Genomic DNA, 25,503 nt, shown 5'->3' with positions numbered 1-25,503 from the left:
GTTGAGAAGTACTTCATTCATTATGGCCTACCAGCACGCATTCACTCAGATCAGGGTCGTGACTTTGAGAGTCGGCTGATAAAGGAGTTGTTGAACCTGCTTGGTATAAGAAAATCAAGAACAACGCCATATCATCCTCAGGGTGACCCGCAGCCGGAACGGTTCAATCGTACCCTCTTAGCCATGCTTGGAACCCTGAATGCTGAGAAAAAACGAAATTGGAGCCAACAGATACCCTACCTGGTGCATGCTTACAATAGTACCAAGAATGATGCTACCGGGTACTCACCCTATTTCCTGATGTACGGGAGAGAAGCCCGGCTACCTGTAGACATCTGTTTTGGAACTTCACCAGATGGGATGGATGATGTGTCACACTCACAGTATATCAGCAATATGAAAAAAGATCTAAAACGGGCTTACCAGTTAGCCATGGAAGAGGCAGACAAAGTCCATCAAAGGAATAAAAGATCATATGACAAGCGAGTGTCATTTCAATCCTTGAATTCTGGAGATCGCGTGTTGATCAAGAACTTGGGGTTAAAGGGGAAACACAAGCTTCAAACCCGATGGAGTCCCGTACCCTATGTAGTCTGTGAGAAACTCCCAAATATACCAGTATACCGGGTAAAACCTGAAACAGGAAATGGAAGGGTCAGAACACTTCACAGAGATCAACTGTTACCCATAGGGCAACTGGTGAGGTGGCCACAAAACAAAGTGGAAACAAACCCGGTGAGGAAGAAGAGAAGAACTGATGTTAATGCTCCAGCACTGACAAATGAAAATGTATCATCTTCTGAGACCTCATCTGAGTTTGAATACAATGTTGCAAAACCTTACCGATCATATCTGGAGGAAACGCTGAATAAGAACGGCACTTTGCCCAGACAGTCAGAATTGGTATGCCAGGAAGGCCTTTGTACTGAGGAGGAGGACTTGTTACATGAAGAGGATGCGGAGAGTGACGTTTCAAGTTCATCCAGTTCTTCTGTAGAAGATGAAGAAGAAGGTCAAGAAGACACAAGTGAGGAAGTGGAAGAAAGTGAACCAGTTAGGGAAAAAAGGAGAGTAAAGCCAGTTGTTAAACTCACCTATGATGAGCCAGGGAGGTCAAAAGATCAGCCTCTAACTATTGTTCACAGAGGAGTAATCATTCAAATAGGCAAGAAAGTTCATAACAAGAAACGTAAAGCAGTAGTGTAGGGATGATCCTAAAAGGAGATATTAAGTAGTCTACAAGTCTGTATGGGGACATCCAGACATTTAAAGGGGGGAGGGTGAAGCCCGGATGAAGTTTATTCATTTTGTTTGGGTATTCATTTGGTTTAGTAATATTTCCTTAGTAATATTTTCTAATATTTTATTTGTATGCATGTATTGTGGTTTCCTATAATATTATGTATAAGATTATTTTGATTTAAAAAGGAAGAAAAATGTATGATTGTGTTGAGTTAAAAGTACTTGCCGTTGTTAAGAGCTGGGATTGGTTAAACGCTGACTGGGTGGGGAAAAGGAGTGACGTCGGGGAAGAAGAGGGGATGGCTGGAAGTTAGAACATGTCTGAGTGCTAGCTTGATAAAAATACCATTTTATGACGGTTGTCCATAAGAGAACTGATTTAAAGTGGGTAAAAATGTTGTTTGAACGTGAGGGGATAGCAATTTCCCCTTTGTCTATCGAATGACTGAGTAGCGCACGATTCTCAAGAAACAGCGCGAATCACACGTGAGAGACTAGCGAGGTCGCGTTGGTGGAAAACTACCGTGTCGCTCCTCTTACCGAATCCATAGAAGACATCCCAGATAGCGCCCTGAGATACCAGGAATTCTCAGTGGTTCCTCTGGCAACGTTGGACGAGTTCGCCGATCTGCCGTCAGTTCTTCGGACCTCAATCCCTTTTGCTGAAAGTGCGTCATGAAAGTCGGCTCGAACTAACACTCGGTAAGACAGCTGTTTGATTTGTTTGCTCATTGAGCGAAGCGGCAACCTGTTTTGTGCCTCAACGAACCCCAGCATCGTATCAGGCCTGCAACAGGGTATTTATTTTATTTGGTTTTGCAAATTTGAACATTGACACCCGGGTGTTTTTTTCATTACTGTTGTGGGATGTTTATGTGAACAGTAACCGTTGTGTTGAGACAACAAAAACTCGTTGGACTTGAGCAGTAATCAACACTAATATTTTCCTTGGTGATATTTGGGGAATTTTGTGTATTTACTGTCCATTTGATTATCTGTCAAATACCAGAGTGATATATTATTCTCTATATAGGGAATATTAACAGTGTTGTATTTGTGAACTGTTGATTTGAGTTTAAAGGAGGAAATATCCTTTCATTGTAAAACTTTAAAGGGTTAACTTTTATTTTATTTTATTTACAATTGCTATTTGAATTTTATTTGAGTAAACTACTAAAAAGTTCTATTTGACTTAAGACTTTGTGGTTATTTTAGTCTTGTAATAAGCACACCAATATTTGAGATAAGGGTTTAGTGAAATAAAGTTAATAATATTCAGAGGCTACTTAGAGAGATCTAACAAAAAAACTAACCCAGGGCCCCTCCCGCTTAAATCGAAGGGAAAGGGCGCTACACTTGAATTGATTTGTAAATCAGTGTTAACCTTCCAAGATACGGTTTGCCATTTTGCCTATTTTCAGCAATATTCACTCAGAATATCTAGTCTCACGTCAATAAAATAAGTTAATCACTTATAAGTCTTCGTACAGTAAGACCTTAAAATCAATAGTCTTCCATGTTCTTCGGAGAGATTTCACAATGATCTGGATACTTATTGTCAAATCTGAACGTTTTGTTTATTGCTGCGTGACCTTCAGCCTCTGGTGTGTCATATTTTGTTAACATTATCTTGTTTTTCAAAAATGGATATTTTTACTTCTTAGTTATTAAACATTAATGAAGGCGTTGCTTTTCATTTGCTTTATTTAAACATGTTGGTCTTTTTGTAGGCATTTCTGTGATATCGTCAGTGACTAAATCCTATTTCTTGTGAATGTTGACACACTTAATCGGAGACATTAGCCAGGTGTGTGGCAGGAATAATGCAATATTTGTTTAAATGTGTCGATAAAACACTGCCTGTGGTTATAGTAATACTTTTTAATATATTCTTTTATGTTGTAATGTGCATTACAGGGATATAGGGTATATGAACCATTTACTTAATCATGTCATTATTATGAGTTACTTTATTCATTATTCATTCTATTATGAGTTACTTTATTTTTTTATTTACCTTTGTGATTGTATGCTAAATGTCTTCCTAATGTGTGTCTGTCTTGTGTTTAGGTCTCCTCACAAGCATTTCAGTGTTCAGTGAACCCTGTATAAACTGCAAATGAACATTAAACAGACTGTGACGTAGATTATAGGTTTAGTGACTGTGAGTGTGCTGGTCTGTTAGCCAGCTGATGAATATATGAGGATATAGAGACTGATAATGAGACTATAGGGATAAAGGCTGTAGATAAACACTCAACAGCTTCTTCAGTTGTTCATTTAATCACTGCACCCAGTAGTTCACATTTTCCCTCTTTTCATAATGTCCTTTTAGAAAAGATCCCAAACATTTACCAACTTCTGGTTAGCCTATTAAAGGGGTGGTTGATTATGATTTCACTCTTTTAATTTAGTTAGAGTGTGATGTTGTTTGAGCATAAACAAACTCTGCAAAGTTACAACGCTCAAAGTTTTAAAAAATATTTGCTTTTAAAGAAAATGCTTTTTAAGGACTACAACAAACGGCTGGTAGGAACTACACCATATTCCTCCCGGGTTAGTGACATCACCAACCCTAAAATTGACATAAACCCCGCCCCCTGAACACGATTTATAGATTATCAAGACAGAATATGCTAATCAGTGACTAGAAGATAACTTCACATAAACTACATAAATTCATCAACTAACCATTCAGAAATGTCCTGTTGCTTCTACATGTTGTCACTTCTTCTTGAGTCTCTCCATTATTGTCCGACTCCGGTTTGAACATAAACATTGAAATTTTCAGTGCATGTCTGTGCAAACTGTTGTAGCTCCGCCCCCTGTGCCGGGAGCAGCAGCTCATTTGCATTTAAAGGGACAGACACAAAATTTTACTTATTTTACATCTTGTGACAAGGGCATTTTTACCACCCCTTTAAAATCCACTAAAACTATCTATTATTATTAGGCCAGCCAGGTTAATGTTTGAAAGAATTACAATGTACAATGCATGTTTTAAACTGGCTATTTGTCCGAATTTTCATGTATTATTCGCTCTTTATTGCTAATGTGTGAACAGCTTGTAACGAAATATAAAAAACGAGACCTTCCTCGACTTCCTATAGGTTGTCTATGAAAGCCTAGACTGATTTTCATGTGAAGAACTCGAGACGTTTTTGCCGGGAAAATCAAAAAGATGTGACGCGTGAAACGAATGCTTGTACAATGTTCAGGATAATGCTGAAAAAGCTCATGTCAATGTGCCATGCAAAGAAAAGGGATTCATTTTGTAAATACATAGGCTACACTTCGCTATGATCAGATGCTTTCTTAACTGCTGTTTTCTCACTGCTGTCATTTTGTTGTGTGCAGGTTTTTATAGAGATGAAAGCACGCAGAACGTATTTACATATTAGTCTAAATGTCACTATTTTCAACTTCTTTTGACTTATTAGCAAAGAACGCAAAATAACTTCGCTGTGGGTTGAATCACATTCAGTCTCTTGTACGTTACATGTGCACGAAAAAAAAAAAATTGCTGCATGGCTGCATGGAGTCAGTACGATTTATTTTCGAAAATCAATTTCTTGCGTAGTAAATATGATTTCTGAAGGATCATGTGACACTGAAGACTAGAGTACTGATGAAGAATAAAATATATAATTAAATATAAATATTTCACAGTATTACCATGTTTTTAATAAAATAAAAGCAGTAATGGTGGGTATAAGATATAGGCTAAATTATTATATATATATATATATATATATATTTTTTTTTTTTATGGACACACTTTAGATTAGGGTCCAATTCTCACTATTAACTAACTATGAACTATGACTTTTGCCTCAATAAACTGCTAATTGCTTATTAATAGTTGTTAGGTATTGAGTAAAGAGATGTATAATATGGTCATGCAGAATAAGGCATTAATATGTGTTTTATAAGTAGCCTACTAATAAACAGCCAATATCCTATTAATAAGCATGCTAATAATAAGCAACTATTAATAGAGAGAATTTGACCACAAACTAAAATGTTACCAAAAACGTATACCAACCCCAAACTTTTGAACTGTATTGTATAGTGTTATATATATTTTAGATACAGGCCTAACACATAGGCTATATATTTAAATCTGGAGTGAAGCTTATTTAGCCTACTTTTCAGTTTCTTCCTCACATTAGTCAGTCAACTAATCACATTTTACAGTGTGCATATGCATAACGGATGCATAATTTCCCAATGAAGGTCAGGCCACGACCATTGGACTTTAGTGATAACCAGCTGTTGAGTTTCGGGATGTAAAATGCAAAAGCAGGACAGGAGAGGGGAGGGCAAACAGAGCCTATAAATGACCGCTGCTTTTAACAGCACGTTTTGAGTGTCACACCGGTGTAATCTCGCTCTCCATGGAAATACTGGCTCAGCTCGCGGAATCAACAACACCTGGAAATAAAAAATAATTTCGCAGCAAAGCAACACAACACACGTTGATAAAGCAGAGCAATAGGAATACAGACGTTGATTGTGGATGATTTAGGAACCGGTGTGATCTAAAAGCTTAGCCATGGATCCGGTTGTTGAAGCCGTAGCTCTGTTTCTGGGCTTTGTGAGTTGGGTCATGGTTGGCATCACAATCCCGAACCGCTACTGGAAAGTGTCGTCGTTGGACGGGACAGTGATCACCACCTCCACCCTGTACGAGAACCTGTGGATGTCCTGCGCCACGGACTCGACCGGAGTGCACAACTGCCGCGAGTTCCCCTCTCTGCTCGCCCTGTCCGGTACACACACTTCTCACACTAATCATTTCAGCATCACAGATGTACAAACTTCATATTAGCACAACTGTCATAAACAATGTAGGCCTAAATACATTTAATTTAGGCGGGAACTTTGGTGACCATGAATTTTCTCACATCAGCTCGCATGTTTTGTGAATAATTTATAGCAATTATCTTTTATTTAATTTAATCTATTTAGTCCCTTCGATGTTTATTTGTTTGCTATATGTTATCTATCTATCTATCTATCTATCTATCTATCTATCTATCTATCTATCTATCTATCTATCTATCTATCTATCTATCTATCTATCTATCTATCTATCTATCTATCTATCTATCTATCTCAGTCCAGAAAATATTTTATACTTATTTCATATATATAATATTTAATATTTATTTATTTTATATAGACTTAATTTATTTGTTCCCTACTATTTGATTTTCTTTGTCGGTCTTTATTTATTTGTTTGCTTGTTTTACGTTTTATATTTATTTGCCTTTCTTTATTTGTGTACGCCTACTACTTTTTGTTCCCCTTCTTTTAAACGCATCAAATAAGATTTGTACATGCACCTCACAATAAAGTCATGCTAGGGGTAAAATTTATAATTTAAAGTAACAAAAAGCGTCTTGCTTTTTTGTTCTTAGGGACTGTTCGTTATTTATTTAAGGGGCCACCGGAGGAGTTTTGAGATCTATAATCAAAAAAGGCTTGACCCTCCCTTCGCCAGCAAAAAAAAATTCTATGACCCTCCAAAATGATTGTGAAAAAAGGCATGACCCTCCCCGATCATTTATTGATTACTTCTGTACTGGTTTGCGCTTGGCAAAGATGTTCAGATATCTCTATGCCTAGACCTACACCAAACGTTCATTAAAAGACTCCTGCACACCCGCCTTTTTCAAACTGGCGCAGCGCTGACTCGCGGTAGAAAATGCATGATTTGATTTGGTAAACATGAGGATTATCCGTATGGCATGGCTGCTCACTCTAACGTTAACCTAGATAATTGTTCGCTATTCTTAGGCGCATAACTTAGGCGCATAAGTGTGTGTGCGCAGTGTGTAGCGCGCACTGCATGACATGGAGGCGCCGATGCGATTTGCATTTTCCTATCAACAGTGGAAACAACTTAAAATACTCTTTTTCTGGCCATACAGAAAATAATAATGTATCAGTCGCAATAATTTTATTTGTGTAAACTCACAATGAAAACGTTTTGCTTTTGTAAAATAAAATAAAACAATCAGGGCGCGCTTTCATGGTCTCCGTGAACTGTAGCGCGTCAAAAAAAGAAAGAAGCAGAAACATATCGTAGGATATAGCATACTAGCCTCAAATATATGAGAAAAATATCTATATAAAGCTTGATATGTCCACTTTTAAACGAAAAAAAATCTAATCGAAAGCAAATATCATCTGATTATGTAATCCGTATGAAAGATGCATTTCTCTTAGGCGCACTTTACAGCGGATATGTATGGAGACATGTTTGCAGCGGACACTGATTTAAAAAAATAGTTTATTAATAAACAATTAAAATGCATCGTTATTTTTAAAGACTATTATCATTAGCCAGCCTGCTTTTGCGGCAAGATTACATGCGCTTGAGCGCAGAATGGGCTATATCCCTCCATGCAGTATTTAAGCAGAAATTAACGTGCGACGTAGTCAAATATTTAGTAGGCTATATGGCAACTATACATTTACTATATTTGACATTATTTAATTAGTAATAAGTATCCAGCTCTTTACATTAAATTTGTTGAATTAACAATTAGTTAATGAACTAATAAAATAATAGAACAAAGATTAAATTAAGATGCTAACTATAATTCTATTTAACATGACTTGTTCCACCACGCAAATGACTGTTTTTAAGGTGACAATCTGTTACACATTTGAAGATTTACTGTATCTTGAAGATTGTTGTATTGTGTTATCTTCTGTTATCAGAGGTGGGTAGTAACGAAGTACATTTACTTCGTTACATTTACTTGAGTATTTTTTGGGGAAAATTGTACTTTTAAGAGTAGATTTAAATGTGGGTACTTTTTACTTTTACTCGAGTACATTTCTAATAAAAAAACGGTACTTTTACTTCGTTACGTTGAGCGACGTTCCTCTCGTTACTTTATTTTAATGCAGTAAGTGTTGTTAAATGCGTAGTTTATTCCAAGCGCGCTGTATCTTTTTTCTGGGCATGAGCGATGCTCAATTCACAAATGAATCACTCTTTTGAGTCGATTCTGTTCAAAGACTTCATCAAACAAGTGGGCAGATCTGTCTAAATCGGTTCGCGAATCAGTTTGTATGATCTGTTCAGTTTCCTGCACGCTCTGAATCGTCTGAAGCGCTTTCAATTCACACTCGACTCGGAGTCGTAACAGGAAGATTTAAGAACATTAAGAAAGCTGGATGAAGTGGCTGTGGACCTACAGTACTACAGTCAAGTGAAAGCAAATCTGCAAATGCATAATTTTTGCCAGCGATGAAGATCTCTATTATCTTCGTATGCTGAGGACGATATATCCTGTGGAATATCGTTCCACAGGACGATATTCGATTTAATTTCATTCAGGTAATACATTTTACAACCAAACAGATTATTACAATATGATAGCACTACTTCAAAGTATGACATTACCCGTTTTTTTGGACATAGGCCTATACATTACTTTATACAATAAATAAGCTACCGTTGTCCACATATGAAATGAACACCCGCCATCCCGCGGTAATGTGTGTGTATTGCGCAGTCGCGTGCGAACTCAACTTGAAAACGAATGCCTTTGCCTGCCTTAGACACTGACTGTTGACCAGTTTAAACATGCTTGCAGAAATATACATTTGATTACATTTTGGAGAACAGACAGAAGAAGATCCGTCGATCTGTGTTCAGATGTTCAGTAGCGGTCAGCGCGAGCACATGTGAAGAGTTTTAACTCTTTCTTCTCTGTGTCAATGTTTCCCTTTACATGCCTTTAAATGCAAAACTCTGCAGATACACTATATTTCGACATTGTCTAATAATCCAACTGTAGTTGTATAAGTTACTATTATACAAACCAAAGGACAGGCAATGATTTTCGGGCTACAGATGGCAGAAATAATGCTTGTCTCTTCTGTTTTTGTGGCAAAGATAGCCTATCTAATTATGATAATAATAGTCATTTAAATAAAAAATATCTAAATAATATCATGTTTTATATATATATATATATCATATATAGGCCTATGATCCGAAGTAACTAACTATAGCTACTTGAGTAGTTTTCTCATTGGATACTTTTCTCATTGGATACTAATTATGATAATAATAGTCATTTAAATAAAAAATATCTAAATCATATCATGTTTTATATATATATCATATATATCGGCCTATGATCCGAAGTAACTAGTAACTAACTACTTGAGTAGTTTTCTCATTGGATACTTTTTTACTCTTACTCAAGTAACTATTAAGATTGTTACTTTTACTTTTACTTTGAGTAAATATTTCTAGAAGTACTTGTACTTTTACTTGAGTACAGTTTTTGGATACTCTACCCACCTTAAATTTATGTAAGTTTCAAGTTCGCACTATGAAGTTCATGCGCTTGAGCGCAGAATGGGCTATATCCCTCCATGCAGTATTTAAGCAGAAATTAACGTGCGACGTAGTCAAATATTTAGTAGGCTATATGGCAACTATACATTTACTATATTTGACATTATTTAATTAGTAATAAGTATCCAGCTCTTTACATTAAATTTGTTGAATTAACAATTAGTTAATGAACTAATAAAATAATAGAACAAAGATTAAATTAAGATGCTAACTATAATTCTATTTAACATGACTTGTTCCACCACGCAAATGACTGTTTTTAAGGTGACAATCTGTTACACATTTGAAGATTTACTGTATCTTGAAGATTGTTGTATTGTGTTATCTTCTGTTATAAAGATTGACATTTCGTTAATTAAAAAAATAAGCACATAATGTTGTTCAAATGTTCTGTTAGATGGTCTGTGTTGACTACTTTTTTAATTTTGTATAATAATATATCTAATGAAGATATATTAACAAAAAAATCGTATATAGGCTATTATATATAAAACACTGCAACACGCATCACTGCAGATGAGCCAACGTGCAAACTATTTGAAGAATTGAAGATAGGATTTAAATCCGTTTTGCAAAAACGCATTTATGCGACCACACCAGGTGTAAATGAAATCGTTTTGATGAATCAGATAGCTATCCGATCTGAGAAAACGCATGCAAGTGGCCAGGTGTAAACAGCCCCTATGTAGCACGCGTTATTTGTGTTTGTTTTCAGACATATAACAGTTGTTTTATACTTGTGCGATATCACAATTTTTGATCGTGGATGTTTTAATGTCTCCACATTAAAGCAGCGGTAGAGTTACACTCACAGGACACTGCTTGTGATTCGCAATCACAAAAGTTGATTATTTGATCGAGCTTTAAAGCTTTGCCGGGTAAGCATTTCATTGGCGTTCTGTTCTGACATGATTCACTATTTCTGAGCGCGCGCGCACTGTCAAACAAACAGCGCCAAACTGGACTTGATCTTTCGCGTCTGATTTGTGTTGGGTCAGACCCATCTGCTAGCCATGGGGGGACCGAGACTGAGAGAAGCTACATGGAAAAATATGCACAAAACTAGCCACTTTGAAAGTTTGTTGTTTTCATGAATACAAAAGTTGGGTGACCCTCCCCCTAGACTAAAAAAAGTTGGATGACCCTCCCCTCAACAAAGAATAAAAAGGCATGACCCTCCCCTATTTTCCTCCGGTGGCCCATTCCATAAATACCGAACGGTCCCTTAATTTGATCTAATGTATCATATTGTTTAATCTCTTTTATAAAATGTTCAAAGCTTGTCTCAGCTTTAGTCCATTTTTTCACATGAATGTGATAATTTCCAAGTAGCCTAAAATAAAAAGATGTATAAGGAAGCACTTTTGGAATCAGTATTGTCCTGTACAAAAAAATACATCATATAAATACATTTGTAAACATGTTTCAAAGAACCTAGAAATGAAATTTGAAACATCCAACCAAATTTTGTTTATACAATAAAAAAAATGGACAAAATGTTCACAATATTCACATAGCCTAAGTTTTCAATATTCAAATGGAAACGTTCAAGCAACTCCTTGACAGGATAAATTCTGTGTACAATTTTAGGATACCTCTCTAATTTTATTATTAATAAAAAAACTTGTTTGTTATTGACCATACTCTTTTCCAGTTAATATTTTCATATTTAGTAGACCAAAACACTGTTGAACAAAGCAAATAGTTTGTTATTATTTGTGCTACTGTTTATTTATTTTCTTCGTCGGTCTTTCCTTCTTTAATGTTATTTATTTATTCGTTCTCAGTCCAGTAATTTAATTAGTTTACTACTATTTACTAGGCTATATATTTATTTATTTAGTTAGTTATGCATTTTCTTTGTCGGTCTTTCACTTCATCCTTTAGCCTATTTATTTGTTTGTTTATTTATTTATATTAATTCATTTATTTATATTTCTTTCTTTCTTTCTTTCTTTCTTTCTTTCTTTCTTTCTTTCTTTCTTTCTTTCTTTCTTTCTTATGCTGTTTATTTTCTGTCTTTCGGTAGGCTAATTCTTGTATTTCAACTAATCAACTAATATACCACTTGTTTTTCAGCACTACTGTAACATGTGTATCATATTATCATCTGTCCTGCTCCTCGCGCAGGTTATATCCAGGCGTCTCGCGCGCTGATGATCGCGGCGGTGGTGTGCGGCTCGTTCGCAGTGGTCGCGACACTCATCGGCATGCAGTGCTCGAAGGCCGGCGGGGAGAACTACCTCCTGAAGGGCAGAATCGCCGGAACCGGAGGCGCACTCTTCCTGCTACAGGGTAAAGCACATTCATATTATATTTAATATCAATATCAGGCTATAGAAAAACGATTGGAATGCATGCAGGCTATCTCAGATTCACTCGTCACCACCAGGATGCTTTACTGCTATTATCTGTTCATCTTTATGGCATTGTTTTTGATCTCTTGTAAAGGTTTGTGCACGATGGTATCAGTGTCATGGTACGCTGCAAATATCACTCAAGAGTTCTTCAACCCGCTCTACCCCGGGCAAAAGTGAGTAAGATCTGTGTTTAAAGAGTTTAGATGGAAATGCTGCCCCCTGTTGTCTTCTTTAATACTGCACTCTACTCACATCTAACCATGGCCAACAAGTGCCTCTGGTCGCATAGTTTTCAAAGTATTATTTAAATAAACTGCAGACTATCACTGAATTGTCCTACTGCGCTTTACTAAATGTGTAGGCTGCTTATTTTTTTTAGCCTGACATTACGGTAATTGTAAAGTATTTTATTATATAATTGAATAATGTCGTACAGTGTGGTCTGTAATGATCGTATCTGATTGCCCAAATCTCACAGTCTGCTATAGCAGGAATAAATCTCGTGGACTTCATTATCAGGTACATGCGGTGGCTATTATAAGTCCACACGACCGTAAGTGCATATGAAGTGCATCACGTGTGCCATTTGTGACAGGGCCGCGTGTTTACTGGCGTGAGGGTGGGGCAACCTGCTGTTACTCACATGAGATTGGCCAATTGCAAACCACATCCATTCAATTACACACGGACAAAATCAAGTCCCTCCCTACATTTTTTCCTCCAAGAAGCCATTTCACTCGAATATATACGCCACAATAGAAAATATTATCACACTTTAAAGTCCCCATGAAAACAAAATTAAGTTTTTGAATATGCTTTCTGTTATCTATAAGCTAGTGTGCTCCAAAATTAGCATTAAGAAGATATATAAGCATTCAAAACTTAGTCTCTCATTCTCAAAATCAATGATTTTGATGGCATCACTCTGCACTTCAGCTTCTCATCAGATTTTCTGTCCAATCAAATACTCTCTAGAATCTGAAGCTCCGCCCCCCTACATTATAAATAGACGCTGAAGCTGCGGCTAAAATCGGTCACTTGTTCACACATTTACTATTTTCTATATGGTTCATAAGCACGAGACCACAAAAACATATCGGATCCATTTGAATTCTGCACAGAATACGATATTTTAAAGCGATATGGAGGAGATTAGGAGGAAAATGCTGCTTTACTGAGCTCAACAGCTCTAGCCGAACTGTGATATAAACTAAACGCTATTGGCTATTTAAAAAAAAAAAAAAAAAAGGAGGAGCTGTACAATATGTCCCGCCCTCTCTTCCTGTTTCAGAGGAAATGACATCAACACACTGAATAATGCTGCGTGTTTCAAGGCACTTCAGTGGGCCTTTAACTTTAGTTTGAAAGCAGCTTTCATTGTGAGTGAGCTAAATGTGTTGTTGTTTGTGTGGTGTGCCGTAGGTATGAGATCGGAGAGGCTTTATACATCGGCTGGGCCTCGGGTGTTCTCTCCATCTGTGGAGGAGCTTGTCTCATGTGCAGCTGCAAACTAGGCTCAAGCGAGAAGACGTCAGTTGCTTTCTTACTCACACACTTCTTATCTTTTCATGAGTCGTAATGTGCTCCTTTAATATTTTCCCCATTCTAGTTATCTTATGAGTTTGTGTGTTTCTTACATTCTTGCAGTGGTTACCCCTACCAGCCCACGCGAGAAACGGTTTACTCAACGTCCACATCCAGGAGAGAAGCTCAGAGCACTTATGGAAGAAATGCCTACGTCTAAATCAACTTCACGGCCAAACATGATCTTTTAATATAACAGTTGACTGTTAATATTCTGTCTGTGCAATTATGTAAATATTTTTAAAGACGCACTAACAGTTTTTGGCCTCCTATAAGAATAAGTGGTAAATCATGCAAATGTTACCATGTCAGTTTTGCTGTGCAAAAACTCCTCGGAGAACATTATACAGAATGAAAGAGTTGATTCACTGTATAGGAATTACACAATGAAAATGCTTCAATTTTGTTCAGAATTCGTTTGCCGTAGTTACATGAATCAAGGTATATATAGAAAAGAAGGATTCATAATGCGTTGATGATCTTTTCTCCATTTATTTGTACAAATGACCCTGTTTTATATGATGTATTTTATACAAACATGACATTAAAAAGGCCATTATGTATGTTTTATTGTTTGACACGGCTCACGTAATACCAACAAAAATACTACATTTCATATTTTTTTCCCATTCTTACAAAATCTGATAATTTACACGATTTCATCTTATATTAATGTATTCTGATATACATAGGCCTATCAATAATAATAGCAATTAAATACAGTGGAAACTACACTTTCATTTACAACCGAGACTGGATGATTCTTTTATGTTGTATTCTATTCCATCATGCACGGCAGAATAGAATAGAATAGAATAGAATAGAATAGTCAGATATTAACTATGGGATCCACGATTTCCTTTACTACCGAGACTGGGTGATTCTTTTATGTTGTATTCTATTCTATCATGCTATAGGAGCTTTATAATACACAGCAGAATAGAATAGAATAGAATAGATATATAGATACCATGGTATCCACAGTTTCCTTTACTACAGAAACTTGGTGGTTCTTTTAAGTATTCTATTCCACAATGCCATAAGGCGCTTTATAGAACACAACATAATAGAATAGAATAGAATAGAATAAACACAGATATTTACCATGGTCTCCACGGTTTCCTTTACTATGAGACTTGGTGATTCTTTTATGTTGTATTTTATTCCATCATGCTATAGGAGCTTTATAAAACAGCAGAATATAATAGAATAGAATAGAATAGAATAGAATAGAATCGAACACACATATATAGATACCATGGTATCCACATTTTCCTTTACTACAGAAACTTGGTGGTTCTTTTAAGTATTCTATTCCATAATGCCATAAGGTGCTTTATAGAGCACAACATAATAGAGTAAACACAGATATTTACCATGGTCTCCACGGTTTCCTTTACTATGAGACTTGGTGATTCTTTTGTTGTATTCTATTCCATAATGCTATAGGACATAACACAATATAATATAATATAATATAATATAATATAATATAATATAATATAGTATAGTATAGTATAGTATAGTATAATATAATATAATATAATATAATATAATATAGTATAGTATAATATAATATAATATAGTATAGTATAAAATAATATAATATAATATAATATAATATAATATAATATAGTATAGTATAGTATAGTATAGTATAGTATAATATAATATAATATAATATAGTATAGTATAGTATAGTATAATATTATATAATATAATATAATATAGTATAGTATAATATAATATAATATAATATAGTATAGTATAAAATAATATAATATAATATAATATAATATAGTATAGTATAGTATAGTATAGTATAGTATAATATTATATAATATAATATAATATAATATAGTATAGTATAGTATAGTATAATATAGTATAGTATAGTATAAAATAATATAATATAATATAATATAATATAGTATAATATAATATAATATAATATAATATAATATAATATAATATAATATAATATAGTATAAAATAATATAATATAATATAATATAATATAATATAGTATAATATAATATAATATAATATAATATAATATAATATAATATAATATAATATAGTATAATATAATATAATATAATATAGTATAGTATAGTATAGTATAGTATAGTATAGTATAATATTATATAATATAATATAATATAATATAATATAATATAGTATAGTATAGTATAGTATAATATAGTATAGTATAGTATAAAATAATATAATATAATATAATATAATATAATATAATATAATATAATATAGTATAATATAATATAATATAATATAATATAATATAATATAGTATAATATAGTATAGTATAGTATAGTATAGTATAGTATAGTATAATATTATATAATATAATAATAGACACAGATATTTACCATGGTCTCCTCGGTTTCCTTTACTCCCGAGACTAGGCGAGGCGAGAATAGACTTTTCATCTCTAGTAAATGAAGGGTCATATATCAACTATCGGTCCATTGCTAGATGTGGGCGTGTCCGTCCAGTGCGCTAAAATAGTTCGGCCAATGGGACGAGACCACGTTCGTCGACAAACACGGATGTCGCCGCGCTGAAATGTAGGGCGATTTGAATTGTCCACCTAAGAGGTTCAGCAAGCGGAGACCTCGTAAAGTACGTGTCCGACAGCTGTTGTGCACAGTCACTGTCACACGGGGCTAAGAAACAACTCAACACAAAGTATCATTCACTTATTGAGAGACACACGGAACTAGAGTTTCGCATTCCTTTATTCAACTCGGACATATTTATAACCCGGACAACAGAAACATCTCCTTACCAAGTATGCCGGATATGCCGCTGTTATGGTGATCTGAGTATAAACATAATTTCTGTCATATTGCTGGTTGTGAAGCACAGTGGAAAGACATACGGTTGTGTAATTGATAGATGTCATGATGGATTCGGGACGGCGGAGAGGTTTGAACAGTGTCCTGTCCTCCCTGTCTCTGCTCTGTGTGGTCCTGGACCTACAGCTGGACGGTGAGATTTCACTCTTATTATTATTCCATACATGAGATTTTATTCATATGCAAAGGATTTCAGGTTGTGTCAGGTTTTCTGTACTAAGTTGTCCGGGAAGTACCATAGTATCACTGTCTTTTGACATGTACCATGTTAATAATACTAACTATGGTATTGCCACTTACCACTTAAAATAGGCTACCATTGTACACAAATATGTTAATCATGAAATATATATCAGAACATCATGGCATCTTAATCTGATCCTACTATTACTCTATCATGATACGTTTACAGGTGCTCAACAGGAAGTGACAAAGAAGAAGTCTTTCGAAAAATAGTATAAAATCATATTGGCTTATAAAATATAGATATATGCCTATCTAGACACAATTTTAATGCCATCTGATACACAACAAATATACTGTATTGACAGCTCAGTAGGATTTGAAGCACAGATGTTATTTAAAAATTCCCTGACTGGTCTGATTTCACACAAAATGACAAGTACAATAGTAATACCGTGTTATTATTGTACTATGGTAGTGCTGTTTTGTACATAAATCATGATTAGTTTGATGTGTCATTCTGAGGTACTTCACGAGGTTTAGTAGAAGTGATAGAAAGTAAGTAGAGAAGGTAGTTAGTAATTTTAGGTTTTGTTTTCCAAGTCAATCCTGCATGCTTTCACTTTCTGTGCATCCATTGTGAACCGAAACACAATATGGGAACATGGGAACGCTTACAGGAGTTTTGTTTTTATGACGTTACAGAAAGGCTTACCTTTTTGGGTATGTAGATGTAAACATGTATATAAAGCTTGTAAACTCAATCCCATGAGGCAGATGGAGGTTTTTTCAAAGCTGCCACAGGAAGAAGCTGTTCTTACATCCAGTCATTTTTTCATTTAAATCACGGCAAAATTTCTGAGGCCTGGTGTCATGTGTAAGTCGCTTCATTTCAGGTGTTTTAGGCGCCACACCTGTAGAGATCGAGCATCATCTGGAAATGGGCCGTAAGCTGCTGGCAGCCGGACAGTTGGCTGAGGCCCTGTCTCACTATCATTCAGCTGTGGGTAAGACCTATACACACACACACACACACACCCTGAGGTCAAATAAACCCACCCTTGGTGAGAAGAAGAGACTTTCAAAAAGATTTTTGAACGGTAGCTTATTTATTTTTGCTATTCAGTACTAAAAATGCATTTCATTTCATTTCAGTTCATGTAGATCATTAAAAAAATGAAGAAATTATTTAGTTACGCTTCATTGACAAATTCAAACTTCCTAAATAGAGGGCGACTCGAAGAACTACCTGACGTACTACAAACGGGCCGCCGTTTTCCTGGCCATGGGCAAGTCCAAGTCAGCGCTGCCAGACCTGACCCAAGCCATCCAGCTCAAGCCAGACTTCCTTGCTGTGAGTTACATTTTGTTGTTGTGATATCAAACTGGGTTATAGGTGTAAACACTCGGTATGGTGTGTGCATGTGTTCAGGCCAGACTGCAGAGGGGTAATATTCTGCTGAAACAAGGAAGCACTCAAGAGGCCAGAGAAGACTTCCAAGCAGTAGTGAGTACAACGATTCCCTTAAAGGGATAGTTCACCCTGAAATGAAAAATAATCTTTTACACACTCTGTTGGTTTTTTAATGCTGGTCTTTTTTTTTCGGACCACAAAAGGAGATGTCGTCCATATAATGGAAGTGAATGGAGACCAACGTCAAGTAGGGCTGTGCGATATTGAAGAAAAATGCGATATGCGATAACTCCTTAAATAATGCGATATGCGATACGATAATGCTTAAAGTGTGTAAAATAAACTTAAATTATCTTTAAAATATATTTAAAATGATATAACCTACATGTTTCACATTCTTTTTATGACAAGAAAACATCCTTATAACTTCTGAAAGTGAACATCAGTGTTTTACTGTAGCGTAAGAAGTGTTATTTTAACATCAGTGTAAACCACAGGGTTTCAGGATATCCTACATTAGGTTTATTTAATAAAAGATACTGAATCATAAAATATACAAATAAGACATTGCTTAGTTTTCACTGTATGAATTAAATATAACCTGATACTTATTAAAGCAAAAAAAAGATTTGTCTTTTGTTCATGACCCCATTTATTGCAAGCTGTTGCGATATGCATATTGCGATATATACATTTGCGATATTTCAATAAATTCGATATATTGTGCATCCCTAACGTCAAGCTTTACAAAAAATTTTCAAAAGCATTACAGAATGATCTGATGCAGCGTGACGTATATGCCAGGTGTGCTGGGGTTTGTGACAGGGTTTGGTAAAAAAAAACTAATGGAAATGTAAAGGATTATTTAATGATAATGATCATCTTGGCCGTTGGTCTTCTGTGCACGACTGCACTTTCATGAGACTCATTAGAGCTTCAGTTCACTCCGACTCCACCAGGAAAAGCACACAAAATGTGAAAAATCAAGATTAATAAACCACGATATGAAATACAACGGCTAGAAATCCCCCAAAAAGTATCCGTGTGCTTTCTTCACTGAGTTGAATATCTCTTCTTGTTGTGATGAACACAGCCAGCGGATATATTCACCTCAGAGAAGAAAGTACATGGATTGTGTTTCATGTCGCGTTTTTCTTAGTCTTGATTTTTCAAATCTTGTGTGCTTTTCCTGGTGGAGTCGGAGTGAACTGAAGATATAATAAAGTCTCATGAACACGCAGTCGTGCACAGAAGACCAACGGCCAAGATCAGGATTTTTGTTAAATAATACATTCAATTTCGATTTGTTTTTCACCAAACCCGATCATAAACCTCAGAAAACGTAGAAAATACGGGACATGTTGTATGGGATCATTCTGTGACACTTTTGCATATTTTTTGAAAAGCTTGATGATGGCCGCTATTCACTGCCATTATATGAACGAGCACAATCAGGACATTTCTTTTTTTTAATTCTCCTTTTGTGATCTGAAAAAAAAGAAGGCATACAGCATTAGAACAACACCAGGGGGAGTAAATGATGATTTCATTTTTATTTTGTGTACTATCCCTTTAAAACCTGTCAACTTCATTCTCAAACCAGATCACATTCTGCATGTAATTGTTCTGTTCCTGCCGTCTGCTCTGTTAACTTCTCTCTCTCTCTCTCTCTCGCAGCTGAAGCGTTCCCCGGATCATGAGGAAGCACATGACCAGCTCCACAAGGCCGAAGAGCTGGAGTTACTCCAGGAAGAGGCACATGAGACCTATCACCATGGAGACTACACCACTACTGTTCAGGCGCTGGAGCGAGTCATAGAGGTGAGTTAGTCTGGAGAGCAAACACACATGCAGCAGCAACAGGTGTTGGTTATAGTAATATTAAAGGGATAGTTCACACAACAATGACAAGGATGGTAGGTATAATTTATTCATCCTTCCTCATGTTTTTTTGGTTCTTCTATGAAACTAGAATGTTTTACGTACAATAAAAATTGGTATGTGATTTATTTTGTAAAGCTCCAAAAAAGATACATTTTTTGCATAAAAGACATCTATAGATCTCACGTAGCTATATAGATATATATATAATTTTTTTTTTTTTTTTTTTTTAAATATATAGAATAGTATTAGTAGAAATGGGTCAAGTGTTGACGAAAAAGGTGCGTCTTCAGCAATTTCTTGAAAATAGCTAAAGCCTCGGGTTGAGTTTGCTGATTCATCCGGCAAAGAAACAAATAAAGTATGAGTGAGTCATTGAATCATTCATTCCAGCTTCAATTGAAAGTCTTCTGAATTTCAAATTGATACTGTTGTTCAAAATTTTTAATGTTTTTGAAAAATTTCACCTGCTCAGCAAGGCTGCATTTATTTGTTCAGAAATACAGTAAACCAGTAATAATTTTGAAGTAATAGTATGACTTTAAACAAATGTTATCTATTTTAATAAATTGTAAAATGTAATTTATTCCTGTGATGCAAAGCTGAATTTTCAGCATTATTACTCCAGTCTTCAGTGTCAGAAATTATTCTGATATGCTGATTTGCTGCTCAAGAAACATTTATTTTAATCATTGTTGAAAACATTATAATATTTTTGTGTATTCTTTGATGAATAGAAAGTGGACTGGATTTATTTGAAGTAGAAATATTTGACCTTCTAAATGTCTTTACTGTAACTTCTAATCCATTTAATGCGTCCTTGCTGAAAACAGCATTTATTCCCTGAAAATATTTAGCTTTTTGGCCAATTTTCGTGTGTAGATCTTTTGTTCAGATTTTTCACTGAAAATATGAAAGTTTTGTTTAGGTGAAGTATTCTTTAAGAATTTAACCTTTTATCACTTATCATATTATCATTGTTGATCTAACTTTTCCTTATTGGAGTTGTTAAACTCAAAGGTGCAGTAAGTGATTTCTGAGAAGTGCTTTTGAAAGTGGGGATGGTTGTATTTGTATTAGTGTACTGTGTTTATGTTTTTGCTTCATCTTAACTTTATTTTTCGTGAAGCATTTTTTTCTTCGCTTCAGCTATGATAAAAAGACATCCACTCTTCCACTGCATGTTGTACATTTTGGGTGCGGAGCAATGAAGAGAGGGGTGTGTTTGTTTGATTTCAAATATATTTCATATATATTTCAACAGTGTTTCTCAGAAATCGCTTACTGCGCCTTTAATGGCTCTACATGTAAAATACAAAGACAAAAAACACATCAAATGTTGCCGTTAAAGCTACACTGTGTAGGAATTTCTCCCATCTAGCGGTGAAATTGTATATGACTACCAACTGAATATTACTTTCTAGCCCCTCCCATTCCGAGGGCGTTTTAACTCCTACGGTGGCCGTATTATTTAAAATCTGCCGGCAGTCGCGAGTAATCTCCCCCTCGCATTCGTCACGGTGCCACTCAGTGTAAAAACGCAAAAGGCGAAGCTTGAATTTCCAGGTATGTCCCTCTTTGGCTAATGTATTTTCAAGATGGAGGCGCAACATGGCTTTCGCCATTCGAGCAGCTCACCCGTATGTATAATAAATGGCAGATTCTGCGCTTACGAGAATACTTGATTAGTTGGTAGAAGTAATTATACATTAATGAGGACATATCATTTTGAAAGAACAAAGTGTTTTTTGCTAAGAATCAACTTAAAAAATGACACAGTGTAGCTTTAAGGCTCTAGATGTCTCTAGAGATTCAAAACCTCTGCGTGAATGCTTTGTTGTCATCTAGCTTTGTTCTTGTAGTAATTTTCTCTTCGTTCCCCAGCTCTCTCCATGGGACCCAGAGTTTCGAGAACTAAGAGCCGAGTGCTTCATCCGCCTCGGGGAGCCGAGGAAGGCCATTATGGACCTGACACCAGCAACTCGTCTCCGTGCGGACAACCGAGCAGGCTTCCTCAAACTCAGTCAACTACATTACAGTTTAGGCGAGCATCACGACTCACTTAAGTATGTACAGCGAGCTAAATGTCAAGTTGTCAGGCTTGTTTGGGAATGCTGAATGACAGCTGCATTCTTTGGTTAGAAATTATTGAATTCAGTATTCAAGCTTCTCATGTAGGAAGTTTTAAGGATAATTCTAGGGTCGTTCCTGTTAGTAAATACAGTTGTAAGACCCACACACTGACCGTGTGCATGTAGCCATAGACATACTATATCAAACTGATTCTTAAAGGAAAGATGTCTCTTTCTTTTGCTGCTGTTCACTTTGTCTTTCCTTCTTTGTTTGTGTTTTCAGTCATGTCCGTGAGTGCCTGAAGCTGGATCAGGATGACAAGGAGTGTTTTGCCCACTACAAACAGGTCAAGAAGCTCAGCAAGCAGCTGGACTCTGCAGAAGAGCTGATCTCAGAACAGAGGTGCTGAAAACATCTCTTCCTCGTCACTTCTACAATTTTAATCTCCGCTTACCTCACTCACATTTGCCTTTATTTGAGATTCTTTATAATATAATAAAATGAAATATTATAAAGTATAACATTTTATTTTTTAGATATTTTTGTTACACTACCACTCAAAAGTTTGTGATGCTTTTGAAGGAAGCGTTTGAACTGCGTTTTTTTAAATCAAATTCATAAGAAATATGTGCATAAGAAAGTAATGTTGTCAAATATTAAATTTAACATATTTTAAAATATAATTTATTCCTGTGATCAAAGCTGAATTTTCAGCATCATTACTCCAGTCTTCATCGTCACGTGATTCTTCAGAAATCATTCTAATATGATGATTTGGTGCTCAAGAAACATTTCTTTTATTTCTTTTATTATTATTATTGTTAATGTTTAAAACAGTTGTTTTGCTTATTGCTTTGTAGAAACCCGTGATTTTTTTTTTTTTTTCTCCCCCTGGATTCTTTGAACATGACGTTAAAAAGAACAGTATTTATTTGAAATATAAATCTTTTGTAACACTATAAATGTCTTTAATATAAATTTTTATCAAATTAATGTTAATTTCTTTATAAAAAAAGTGTTACTGACTTGGTTTTCAAAATTATTTTCTATCATTCCAGACTTTGCAGACATCATCATCATCATTCTGACTATTTATGAATTGTTTTTGTCTTTATTTTGCTCTTGATTGGCAGGTATCAGGAAGCCATTGATAAGTATGAGTCTGTGATGCGAACAGAGCCGAATGTTGCGTTCTACATTAATAAAGCAAAGGAGAGGATCTGTTTCTGCCTAGTCAAAGTATGTGCCATTACAAAATGTAATTTAGTCATCATTATGCTGTTATATTACAAATTTAAAGGGATTAAAAGACCTTCTAGTTACCGTTAAAGTGGTATGTGCTCTTTCACATCATTAGAGAGGTGAATAATGCAAGACCATGCTCAAGTCAGGCTTTGGTGTCTAGCCTTCATCTCATTGGTTGTGGTTTTCTCTTGTGACTCCTCCAGATGAAGGAAGCCGAGGAAGCCTTAGACATTTGTTCAGAAGCTCACCAGAGAGAACCTCAGAATATCCACATCCTCCGAGACCGAGCTGAGGCCTACATCTTAATGCAGGAATATGAGAAAGGTAGAATTTATATTTTATTTTATATTATTTACTCTGCAGGCCCTGTTTACACCTGGTGTTAAGATGCATTTTGGTCGATCAGATCACAAGTAGACGAGGGAGACACATTCCTGTTTACATCTGGTGTTTTAATCCGTCTCTTTTATCCACTTTCAAACACTTCTGTCCTGATTTCTTCGAGGAGAGGGTCTATAGGCGGGTAAATGAATGGGCTTTTACTGATCTTTCAATCTAATGGACAAAATAAGCTTGTGTAATTTACATATGAACACGAACGGAAAAAACACACGGAGAGCAGCAGCTTTAGTTTCTGCTCTGAGCCGCAAGATCACGCTGAACAGTGTCTAAGAACTTCAAGGCACTCGAAATAAGTAGAAAAAAGTTAAAAGCCTTTATTTCATTGATGGCTTAAACATTAAAATTGGTGACAGATCCACCTACGCGTTGCGGCTTTACATGCCTTCGTCAGGGTGTGTGTAACCAACAACATCTCAGGTTCATTTTTAACAGCAGTTAATTAATCAAATTGCATACACCTGGTCACTCTGTGTAAAGAGACAATTAAGAAAATTGACCTAAAAAGACTTATAGAGGAATAACCTGGTATAACCTATACCAATAAAGTATGCAGGTCAAAAAGCGCAAAACTCTATTGTATACAAAACTTTTTTATATATACTGAGTGTGTGTGTTAGAAATCAGGAATGATGAGAGAACATTGTGCTTGGTACGTTTTTCATCTTCAAACCAAACTTGGGTCTCCAGCCGTTAGTTTAAATCCCGTCTGTCTAGCCGCTTCCCATAATGTTACGCATTAGTTCAGTAGTGGAGAGTAGACAGTCTTTGGCTGTTGGAACACATTCGATCACAAGACCCTGTATTTAGCTGATTGGATCGACCAAAATGCATCCTAATACCATGTAAGGATTTTCATTTTGTATGTATGAAAATGCGTCTTCCTCTGTTCCTCTGCTCAGCTGTGGAAGACTATCAGGAGGCTCGGGAGTTTGATCAAGAGAACCAAGAGATTCGTGAAGGTCTCGACCGGGCACAGAAGCTCCTCAAGCTTTCTCGCAAGAGGGACTATTACAAGATCCTGGGGGTCAGCAGGTAAGGCAATGATTGACGATCAGAATCCTGCTTTAAAATGTTGCTGACAGTAGCTGCGTTTCCATTACCGTTCAAATTACGCAAATTGAAATTGCGAATTGAAAATATGCTCAATGGAAACACGTCAATTTCGCAAAAACTCCCATTTATCGCAAAAAAGTTTTTACGCTCGCATGAGGAGGTTTTTCAGGCAATTCGAACAAGAAATATTTCGCAAAACGGCAATGGAAACAGTTTTTGCGCATTTACAGTCACCTGACTTAGAATACGCGGTGTGTTCGGACAGAATACGAGACAGAGTTGTTTATTAAATTCATAAAAGAAAAAAATAATTACAGGAATACTGGATTCTAAACCTCAAAGAAACGCCACAATCAAGACCTCGAAGCAGAACTGAGGGAGAAACACCAGAAACTCCTCATATGTGCCGCTCACAGTTACTTTACCATTAATGTTCGTCTCCTTCCGTTAATAATAATAATGTCTAGTGCGGTGGCTGTGATATATAAACCTACCAACGTCCGTTGCCATGATTTTTTTAAATGACTTATCGTGAGAGGAAAAAATTATGTTTTAGTCGCATAACATCGGTCAATGGAAACGCCGTCATTTCGCAATAGTTATTTTATCGATATTTAGAAAAAAACGCAAATCTGTAATGGAAACGTGGCTACTGTTAGGGGCTGCTCACATAGAATGCAGGTCAGTGAAGTGAAGAAGAAAAAACGCAAGATCTAGAGTAGGGCTGTAAACGATTAATCGCGATTAATCGAAATACAAAATAAAAGTTGTGTTTACATAATATATGTGTGTGTATT

At 35.7% G+C, this 25,503-nt stretch overlaps 2 protein-coding genes across 3 annotated transcripts; both read left to right on the top strand.

Moving 5' to 3' along the window:
• The first annotated feature begins 5,565 nt into the window (after positions 1–5,565).
• On the top strand, positions 5,566–14,195 carry cldn15a (claudin 15a). Its single transcript, XM_079584810.1, has 5 exons — positions 5,566–6,014; positions 11,762–11,926; positions 12,083–12,164; positions 13,414–13,521; positions 13,639–14,195. Exons 1-5 carry the CDS (start codon positions 5,798–5,800, stop codon positions 13,733–13,735), a joined length of 669 nt encoding a protein of 222 aa, XP_079440936.1. The 5' UTR covers positions 5,566–5,797; the 3' UTR covers positions 13,736–14,195.
• A 1,793-nt stretch (positions 14,196–15,988) lies between these two features.
• Positions 15,989–24,689, top strand: dnajc3b (DnaJ (Hsp40) homolog, subfamily C, member 3b; the record flags this gene model as incomplete). Of its 2 annotated transcripts, none has more annotated exons than XM_079605276.1 (11): positions 15,989–16,388; positions 16,496–16,588; positions 17,535–17,645; positions 17,868–17,992; positions 18,071–18,145; positions 19,730–19,873; positions 21,818–21,999; positions 22,289–22,408; positions 23,140–23,245; positions 23,455–23,575; positions 24,553–24,689. In XM_079605276.1, exons 2-11 carry the CDS (start codon positions 16,501–16,503, stop codon positions 24,687–24,689), a joined length of 1,209 nt encoding a protein of 402 aa, XP_079461402.1. In that variant the 5' UTR covers positions 15,989–16,388; positions 16,496–16,500. The 2 variants fall into 2 exon arrangements, with proteins under 2 accessions (XP_079461402.1, XP_079461403.1); XM_079605277.1 differs by having other exon boundaries at positions 16,127–16,413.
• Positions 24,690–25,503: the final 814 nt, after the last annotated feature.

Source organism: Phoxinus phoxinus (assembly GCF_949152265.1).
Source record: "Phoxinus phoxinus genome assembly, chromosome: 2".
Lineage (NCBI taxonomy): Eukaryota > Metazoa > Chordata > Actinopteri > Cypriniformes > Leuciscidae > Phoxinus > Phoxinus phoxinus.
Note: the sequence above shows the minus strand (reverse complement) of the source record. Positions and strands in the feature narration are given on the sequence as shown.

Bases quoted from the DNA above. Each gene is read 5' to 3' on its own strand.
- cldn15a (XM_079584810.1), top strand. From the start codon at position 5,798: ATGGATCCGGTTGTTGAAGCCGTAGCTCTGTTTCTGGGCTTTGTGAGT. The intron at 6,015-11,761 runs GTACACACACTT...CTCCTCGCGCAG, and splicing joins CTCTCTGCTCGCCCTGTCCG to GTTATATCCAGGCGTCTCGC. The intron at 11,927-12,082 runs GTAAAGCACATT...TCTCTTGTAAAG, and splicing joins CGCACTCTTCCTGCTACAGG to GTTTGTGCACGATGGTATCA.